Source organism: Solanum pennellii, chromosome 3, assembly GCF_001406875.1.
Source record: "Solanum pennellii chromosome 3, SPENNV200".
Lineage (NCBI taxonomy): Eukaryota > Viridiplantae > Streptophyta > Magnoliopsida > Solanales > Solanaceae > Solanum > Solanum pennellii.
The window spans coordinates 53,834,702-53,845,221 of record NC_028639.1 but is presented as its reverse complement, the minus strand read 5'-3'; the positions used below and the strand labels follow the sequence as shown (position 1 = coordinate 53,845,221).

Genomic DNA, 10,520 nt, shown 5'->3' with positions numbered 1-10,520 from the left:
CACCACAAATATTCAAGAATTTTAATTTTTCAAAAAACAATTTAAATATTCTCTAAAAATCAATTAAAAAAGGGAATTTTAATATAACTATTTTAAATAGAAAATAAAAATTCTTTTGTTTAAAAAAACTGTAACCGCAAAAAATGGATGATTTTTAAATGCCTCTAATTTCAAATTTTGAAGGAAATAAATGAAATCAAACTATTTCTTTTAATAAAAACAATAATGAATATCACGGAAAAAAAGATGAAAGATATTTAAATGCTTCATATTTCAATTTTTAAGGTTAAAAAATGAAAATTGAAAATTGAATTATTTTATACAAAAAACTGTAATATCTATTTATATTTATCTCACTTTCAGTGATTTTAGCGAATACTCCAACAAATTAGATGTAGAAATATCTATCTAAATAGGAGAAGAAAAACTGCACCATAAAAAAACTATAATTATTATTTTAAAAATTAATTAAAATACTCATAGTAAAAAATAATAATTATCATTAAAAATTAAAAAAAACTTATTTTTAAAAAATAGTTAAAACAATCCATTATTAGTTAGTCGTAGAAATGGGGTACTTTTTTTTTCATTCATTTTTAAATTTTTCTTTATATATCTAAAAAAATAAAACATTTTCAAAATACATAAATAGAAAATAATATTCTCTCAAAAAATATATTGCAACCTAACGTTTAAATAGATTTAAAGTATATCTTTTTAATAATATAAAAATAAATAAAATTACATGGCATCCTAATAGAAAAGAGATAATGTATTATTTTTTTTGTCAAGTAGAAAAATAAATAAAATTGGATGATATTATTGATCGTGGTTTTAGGAAAACAATGATTCAACCTTTCCATAGCAGACTTTCTACCTATATTAATTTTTGTAACAACTATATTACTTCCAGCTCAGACTACGATAGCGTAACTACAACTTGCAAACATTAAGAAGAATCCAACAAATGAAAATGACACATATATATTAAGAAAATATCAGGATCTACCAGATCTTAGAAAGAACTATTATTAGTGAAATGAGTTTTTTTTTACGTGAATTTAAATTTAATCGTATTACAGTTATTTTATTTTATCTGCATTAAGTTGTTGTACCCCGTGGTCATTTCCTTGTACTTTGGTATTTTTAGAACACAAATAGCAACCGTAGAATAACGAGCTAATAGGAGAAATTTCTCAAAATCCACTAACCAAAAATATCTGACTCTTCTTCTCTCTCCTTCAAACTCAAATTCTCTGAAAATTTGTCTGTTTTTCCCCAAAACTCTACCCGCCATTTCCGACCTCCCAAAACAATTATGCAATTCCAACAACGAATCACAAAAAACAAATCACCGTTCTATCACCACCGTCACCGGCACGGTGGCCGGCGAATCATTCACCACCAACCATCACCACAACTTTCTCTATGAGAAAATCACCTTTCTATGTTGCTAATGGCTCCGAAGCATCTCTTTCATCTTTTCCGGTAATACCAGGTTCTACGATATTATCTACGCCTTCACATATCTCTTCAGATTTCAATTCCAGTTTGCCGTTGCCAGATCCGTACTCGAATTCAACTTTCCTTTTTCCTTCTGCTCCTGTTTTTGACGGAACATTTGATTTCATCACAATTTGTTTTATTTCCGGTCTTCTTCTTCTTTCTCTACTTTCGTTTGTGTTTATCTTCCATCTCCGTCTCAGATCTCGTCAATATCCGCATCTGAAAAATTTCAATTCTCTGTGGACCGTTCGTTTACTCCTTGTTTTCTTCGCTATTCTTTGGGCGTTAAACGAAGTTGTCCGGCTACATTTCATTCGCCGGAATTACATTCTCCCTTTGTTACCACCTCTAACCCTAAATCAACAAGCAAATCTGTGTAAAGTTCATGTGGTTCTCTCCGTGGGCTTATTTGAACCGGCGTTCTTAACCACCCTTCTTTTCTTAGTAAACGTGTCCATTAAGAAACATAGTCCAAGTGGAATTTGGGCTGTTATCGTTGTCTGGCCGATTTGTTTACCTCTTTTGGTGCTGCAGATCCTTGCTGTGTTCTTCTCCCCATTGCAGAAGCGTCTACCGATATACCTGCATTCTAGCTCCTTCGTTTCAACAGATAATTTGGGGAACCAGACGGTGCTCTGTACCTACCCTGTGTATAGTTCTATTTTGTTTGGGGGATTTACTGTTGCTTACTTGTTAGCCTTTGTAATTTCGTGTTGGAGAGTTATCTCCTTTGTAATTAACAGAAAAATTCAGGTACGAGTGAATTTGCTGGCGACTTCTTTCATGATTGCGTTGCCTTTGCAGATTTTGTGCTTAGTGTCATTACCAATTCGGCCGCCGGATGATCCATTCCACTGTGTTTCTATGCTGGTGATGTTCTTAGCTGTTGCGTGGTGTATAACGGTTGGGGAGGTTACTTTGGTAATTAAGCCGATTGCAGATGCATTTGCCGCTGGTAATGCAAGCAGCTGCCGTTTGAATACCGGAGCTACGTTAGGACATCCGAACGGCGATGGAGGAAGAGTGGAAGGACGGAGTTAGCAGCAATGAGAAGTGGCCATGATCGCCGGCGGAGGACATCATGGTCATTTTACTAATCAACAGAGGGCGTTATAGTTAATATTAGTAGTTAGAATAGTTTAATATGCCCTCTCTATGTAATTTTTAGAAATTAGTGTACCATATATGTAATTAGCAGCTTATGAAATAGCCAACTCTTCTCTTTTCCCTGTTACAGGGATTGTTTCCATACTGTAATGAGAAATATTGCTGGTTTATTATTGTTACAGATGAGCAACGATTTCAATAGCAAATCAAAAATTATATATTGCCATTGAAGAGGCCATATGAACCCGGGCCTAATAAGATCCATAACTTGGTTCAAATAATATGGAGAAATTTCGTATATAGTAACTCAAAAATAACTTAATTATGTTTCATAGCTATAATTTATTAATTATGATTCGTTGCTACATGTTAGAGGGAGAGAGCGAGCGAGATTGGGAAAGAAAGGGTAGAGTTTAGAGAGAGGCGGACTGTATAAATATATATTTGTCAGATAATTGTACATATATAAGTAGTATACATATGTATTTGTATATCAGGTGAGCAAGATTGAGAAAGGTGACGAGAATGAGAGAGGTAGGAGAGAGGAAAATAGTTGAGAGAAGCTAATTGTATTTGTATATCTGTCATATAATTGCATATATATGTATAATTTTGCATTTGTATATGTATAAGAGAATTAATTGCAACTAAATTTAAATAGCTAATTAATTCATACTATAGCTATATTAGTTAATTAACTAGCACACTTAAATGAAGGGAAAAATACTTGGCCAGAGGAAATGATTATAATACGCATTATGTTTAGATTTCAGTTGTTTTTTTCTATATCTGTTGATTAGATTTGTATTTATCTGCTTAATATATGTTAGCTCTGATCCAAAGAAAATTAATACATTGTATCACAAGTTTTTCTAAATAAATTTGTCATATTTGATAATTAGTCAATTTCTCACTATAATTGATAATTAGGGCTATTTCTAAAAAGATTCCTGTGTATGAATGCTTATAGCATCTGGGCCAGCAACATCAAAATACATAAGGCCCATTTAGAACCGGCATTAGTGGACTGCAATTTTATTTTGAAATTTTTCTTCATGTCAGAGGATTGACATAATATCTTCATACACATATTTACTCATGCAATAATGATGAACTGACTGTTTGAATAAATTAGCTTCTATTTCTTCATAAAATTTTAAGTTTAGAAGTCAAAATTTTGAACTTACAAATTTGTGTTTGATACATGTATTTTTCTTTTTTAAAAAATGAAAGTTTGCGAGTGAAAGTCACAAAATTCAAAATTGAACAGTTTTAGAAACTTAAAGATATTTGAAGATCAAATTCTTAAAAATAAATCTCTAAAATATATGATTAACCGTTCGAGAAAATGTAAGCTAGGTTAGAGCCTACAAATAATATGGTCGAATCTTGCACAGCTAACTAATTACTCGTATGTGTAAACAGATCACGTGAATTTTAGTATCAATGTACTTTGGCCTTAAAATTTTGTGGTGTTCAAATTCTTCTGGAAAAGGGATATAAATTATTCTTCAATAAGTGTTGTCTACTTAGTCAACTTACTTCTTATTGTGAGGCTCCAAATTTCCCTCAAATTTTTTTTTTAAAAAAAAGGTGAACCCATGATAATGTCATGTTTGCTAATTGAACTAGCTATAGGTAGTTAGTGGAAAATTTTCTAGTTTAAGCTTTCATTTAATGGAAATTTTCTATAGGTTGGAATTTATAATCGATAAATAGTTGGTGGCATACGGTTTAGTTTTTGTAAAATTGCCAGTTTGACTTTGGGAAAGAAAAAAAAAGAATTAAAGACTCGAATATTTATTGACTTATATATGACATTTGTTAAAAGCTTAATTTATCTATATCAGTTTTATTTGAGAATAAAAGACTCGGACATGTCATTATTTGTTATAGAAAAACAATTTTGATTTTTCATAATTGTTTTACACGTGATCAATTATGATTCGATCACGTCATTACTTAAAGTAACTTTATTATAGAAATTTTTTTTAAATATATCATCAAACTTTAAGAAAAGACTTATTTTATATATGTCGTCTATTAAAAATTTGACTTATCTATAATATTTTAACTGATAAATAACGATATGAATAAGTTTTTTTCAAACGAAATGACAAATTAAACCAAATTCTTAATGAATAACATAAAATAACTATTTTCTCTTCAAAATTTAATAACATATTTAAGCTTCTCGACGAGGAAATAACTAACTTCTTTAACATATTAACTTGTTCCTGTCGTCAGATACACCTTTTGTCCTTATAAATTTACCTGCAAAGTCGCTCTTAATTTCTATTGGACAATTAGTTATGTTATGTCCAAAGAAGTGGGTGACACGCATGTAACACATTGTATATGGAAATTTCCCGTAATATAGTTTGATTACGATTTAACACGTGAAATTAAAGATCATGATAATACATTAAAACTAACACACTTTACATATATATTCTACACTTAAGCTCTACTAAAATTCTACCGCCCACCTCCCATGAGATAAGATGAATTGAATTTGTCATTTGACCGTAGAATTTTTATTTTCTATTGTTATTTCATCCCTCTACCTCTTCTAGAGATATAAATTATATCCAACAAAAAATTATTTAAATTCAACTTTGGCAAGACATATGTTTAAACATAAATTTAAGTTAAGTTAATTATTTGGCTATTTAAATTTTCATAAGAGTTTGATTCTCCACGTTGTAAGTCTCTCCATCATTTTCCCTTCTCCATACCCATTTTTTTTTTAAAAAAACACTTTCATTCGAAGTAAGTATATGTACTTATTCTCATTTCTTAGATAGTACTTTGTCAATACAAGATTTTTTAAATCAAAACACATTTATCAAAATATATAGCTTTAATTTGAATTCCCAGGATATAAATAAGGTAAAAATTTAAGATAAAATATCGTATATCTATTTATTTAATTTTAAATAAATTTATATATATCGACTAAGATTAAAGAACATAGATGATGTAATTTCAAAGTCATAGTGCACCTTCCTGTTTGCTGGGATGCTGTAAAAAATAGTAGTTCTTATCTGTATCTGAGTCGGCAATTGGCAGAAGTCAGCAACACGCTTTAATTCTTCTGTGTTAAGTTTTCTTTCTACGTATTCTTCTACCCTATAAATATCCACCATATCCCCAATTCAACAATTCTCTCATCTTCTCAAATTTATAAACACAAACTCTCAATTATTTTGGAGCGATTTTCATTCAATTTCAAAAAAGGAAATGGGGATTGGACACAAACATCATCCTCATTTCAAATCTCACGTTCAACTACATCTGCCTAGTTTTCATCATCATCATGAAAATAAAATAGAGGAATTCAAGGAAATACTCCCAAAAGGGTGCGTCGCGGTAATGGTGGGTCAAGGAGAGGAGCAGCAGAGGTTTGTTATACCAGTGATGCACATCAATCATCCTCTGTTCGTTCAATTGCTGAAAGGAGCAGAGGATGAAGTAGAATTTCATCACGATGGTCCTATTAATGTACCTTGTCATGTCGAGGAGTTTCGCCATGTTGAGGATATCATACAACATCATAATAATAATAATCATCACTTGTGGTGCTTCAAAGCCTGATCTTTATTTATGTGCATCGGGGCAAGAAAATTACGCTGAACTTGGTAGATTTTGTTCAAAAAAAATGTAATTACTCATTAAATATGTATAAATATCAAATTTAGAATTCAATTATTATCGCTTTAATCGTGTAAAAAATTCAAAATTCATATAATTGAGAAATCTTAATTTTGGCTCTGATGTTTATATATAGTTGCTTGATTTATTTCTTGATTTAGGTCCCATCAATATCCCTGTTTAGTTCTTTTTTTTTTTAAAAAAAATTCTTCTTCATTTTGTTGATGAGACGTAATATATGTGCCCGTGATCGTAATTGAATGACCAAAAAAAAGGACAAAATTAATGAAAATTGAAAATTAAATTTTATAGTCCAACCGAAATTAACAACTTTAAATACTGCAAAGAAAAAAGAATTATAGCTAGGAATTGTCACCCGAATTTGAACATTCTAAATAAAATTTATGAGTCCGCTATTAAATTCTAAAATCCGTTAAAGTATATGGACGTCTATATTAACGGAATTTCAGCATCTATATAATTAATATATTTTTTTGGGATATTTAAATCTTCCTTAGTTAATATTTGAATTACAAGTTAGATTGACTACATAATTTTATCATTGATGTTTATCAGAATTATTAAAGGATGTGGCAGAGCGGATGGGCTGCTCCTATCTTGATTCGAGATCTCAAATTTCATCTTTAAGTATAGAAAAAATCTTGATTAAGAGCGCTTTCTCTCGAACGAATATTATGCCGTACAAATTTAAATTAATCAGACTTTCATATAAATAGATAATAAAAAATCAAAAATAAAAATCACGTTGATATAAAACTTTACTATGTAAATCAACTACTATAATTTATATGAATGCCAAACTTTCCAATTTATATATCACTTGTGTCCCTTTGATTTTCGTGAAAGGGGCGAAGGTTCAAAATCGTCGTGATTTTTGTTGATCCTAAAAGCAAGATAGACTTCTTTTATATGATTAAAAAAAGTAGTCACTTCCAAAATAAGTGATGTACTCTTCACTTATTGTTTTAAAATAAGTTGTCTTTTTTTTCAAAATTTTCATGGTTTCCACAATTAAGAATTATTAATTAGCTTTTCTTTGATTATAAATAAGTTGATAAAACACTCCTTATTTTATAGAAAATGAATCATTTCTTAAGGATAGAAGTGTACACAATATTTTTTAAAAAAGTGATATCAATATCTATAGAGAACAGGATAAAATTTTAATTATCATATTTACAACTAGACATATCATTTACCTATTAGTTTAATTTAATTTTAAGTCAGAAGAGGTTTTGAATTTAATAAAACTTAATAACAATTTTAAGCCTTTTAGTATGTTATTGCAAAAGCGTACCTAGGTACCTAAAATAATAAAACTAGGCATCAAACCAATGCACCAAAAGGTACATATCTATTGTTAAAGTAACGTCATTTCATTTAGTATATCATTTTATGTATGATACTAATTTAATATATATAAATATGATAAAGAATTTCGATAAAGCAATATTGTGTGACACTTCTTCATTCAGCGTGAGTTCACTTTTTTAAGAGTTTAAATTAAAAATATTATTTATTAAAATACAAGACGTACGATGAAAATAAATTATAAATACTTATATTCCTAGGGTTGTATTCGGAGAAAAATGTAAGTAGCATATTTGACCTTAGAGTTCGGAACAACCACTACGCAGAAATTTCCAAAAAATATTGGTTTTGACTGCCTAATGAATGAAAGACAAATTATTTCTTTTGAAGAATTACTCTGCCAAAGGTTCACGCCTCATTTTCTTCTCAATCTTAATGACATTTTTAGTAATTGTTTTTCCTTATCTAACTCCGATAAAAAAAAAATTAATTTCTTATAAATACGTTTAAATTATATTAAATGAACAGTTGTCTGCTTTTAGCCGGTTTGTGATCGAAACGACAGAGGAGTTTACGATCGATCCTATCAGCCTATGGTCAAATACACACATGCAAATTGCCAATAAAATAAAATAAAAATACACATGCAAATTACAATATATTGCGGAAATAGAAGTTTAGATATTCAATTCAAACCCAACTTTTCCATAAATACATACTTAACCCTGTTCAAGGGGCAGCCGTGAATATGCCAATTTTGACCTTTAATTTTTGCTAAATACTATAATTTGACACCTACTGTCACGTCAATATACAAAACAAGTTCGTCCTTATCTCATGGAGTGTATCGTAGACAAACAGAGGACATTTCATAAGTCGTAATACTTTAAGCCTTTATTATTATTATTATTATTAACTATAGGTAGATGTAATACTTCCTCCGTATCAATAACATACTTTTCTTTTTAATCAATTCTAAAAACAATGATAATATTTTTATATCAAGTAACAGTATAATTATAAAATATTTATTTTATTCTCAATAAAATAATTTACCGCTACACAAATTTCTGTTATTCATTCTGGATTATAAATAAAGTTTTTCCTTCATTTTTAAATTTTGTGTCGAATCAAACAGGATGAGATGGAATGAGTATTTTTTTTGTATTTCAACATACTTTGTTTCAATAGATTAAGTCATTCCGTGTATGTTTAATATAAAAGTCCGAAGTCAAAAGCGTAAAAAAAATTATAAAAAATTTCAAAAGAGTACATCAATTTTTTTAATCAAAAGGACAAAATCGCTCACGATGGAGCGATTTTCTTCTGACAGAATTGACGTGTTAATTTTTTTTAAAAAAAACACCAAAATTGCTGCTCTAACAGCAATTGCGATTTCGTCCAAAAAAATTTCTTTTTTCTTAAAATCGTAGCGATTTTGCCAAAAAAATTTTTTACAAAGAGACAAACAAAGTTGGCAACCTCTATTGGTGGCTTGCTGCAAAGATAGGAAAAAGATTTCAATTTATTTATTTATTTATTTTTTAAAAACACTGCACATGCAGCAAAATTTAAAAAAAAGTTTTGGTATCAATTTTGTCAGAAGAAAATTACTCTGTTAAAAATAATTTTGCTCTTTTAATTAAAAAAAACTGATATCCCTTTTTAAAATTTTTAATATTTTTTTTTTTATCTTTTTAACTTCAGATTCGTTTATATTTATTAGCTTTTCAGTTAAAGCAAATAGATACCATAGATATAAATCAAATTGATACAAATAACATAAAACTGATCGATGTAATTCTAAGGATATATATAAGGTTCATTCTTTTTCTTTTTTTTATATAATAATAATAATAATAATAATAATAATAATAATAATATTCAAAATAATTTTATAAAATAAACTCTAATGAACCTAAAGTGCATACAAATCCTCAACTTAAAAATAACAATTCAAAAAATAAAAGATAAATATAATAAAATAATATAGACTATTAACAAATTATCTAAAACGGTAATCATCACAAAATTCAACGATGATGCAAATGTGACCTCCTTCTTAGAGGCGGCAATTAGTGGGATTTACCCTCAGTTGCTCCGCGTCTGGAACACACCTTCTCTTCTTCCGTAAGTAATCAATTAAGCGGCGTTTCACATATTCCTCCCCCTTTTGCCCTTTGCTAACATAAATACCTCATTCACAAAACTCTCAAATCAGATTTATTAATAAATCTCTGAAATTCTCCTAATTTATCAGGCTTAGCTTCCACAAACTAGATTAATTATTTCTCAATTATCAATGGGTAGCGGAAATAAATATCATCACCAACACAATCACAATCATCATCTGAATTTCCATATTCAATTTCATTTTCCATTTCACCTTCATCATCATCCAAAGGAGGAATTGAGGGATACAGTACCGAGAGGATGCGTTACGGTGTTGGTGGGTCAAGGAGAGGAGCAGCAGCAGAAATTCGTGATACCTATAATGCATATCAATCATCCTCTGTTCACACAATTGTTGAAAGAAGCAGAGCAAGTCTACGGATTTCATCACAATGGTCCCTTAAATATCCCCTGTAATATCGACGAGTTTCGTTACATTGAGGACATGATAGATAAGGACGTTCACCATCACCACCACCATTTGTGGTGCTTCAAAGCCTGATTTTATTACATCTTGCTTGTACATATGTAATATAGTATTACTAATGACGACGATGAAAATTCATGTACAATAATAAATTGTTGTTAGTACTTGTACTTCGATTTCTCAGATAATAACTCAATTAGTTAATACACTCGCTCAAACAACTAAAATCGAAAGAATGACCAAAATAATCTATTATTTCATTTAATTCACCAAAATAATATGAAGCTTTGAAATTTTACAAAACTAGTATAAACGTTGTTGG

At 29.4% G+C, this 10,520-nt stretch overlaps 1 protein-coding gene across 1 annotated transcript; it reads left to right on the top strand.

Annotated features, from left to right (window-relative positions):
- The first annotated feature begins 1,163 nt into the window (after positions 1 to 1,163).
- On the top strand, positions 1,164 to 2,794 carry LOC107015218. Its single transcript, XM_015215417.2, has one exon. It carries the CDS (start codon positions 1,429 to 1,431, stop codon positions 2,545 to 2,547), a length of 1,119 nt encoding a protein of 372 aa, XP_015070903.1. The 5' UTR covers positions 1,164 to 1,428; the 3' UTR covers positions 2,548 to 2,794.
- The last annotated feature ends 7,726 nt before the right edge of the window (positions 2,795 to 10,520 follow it).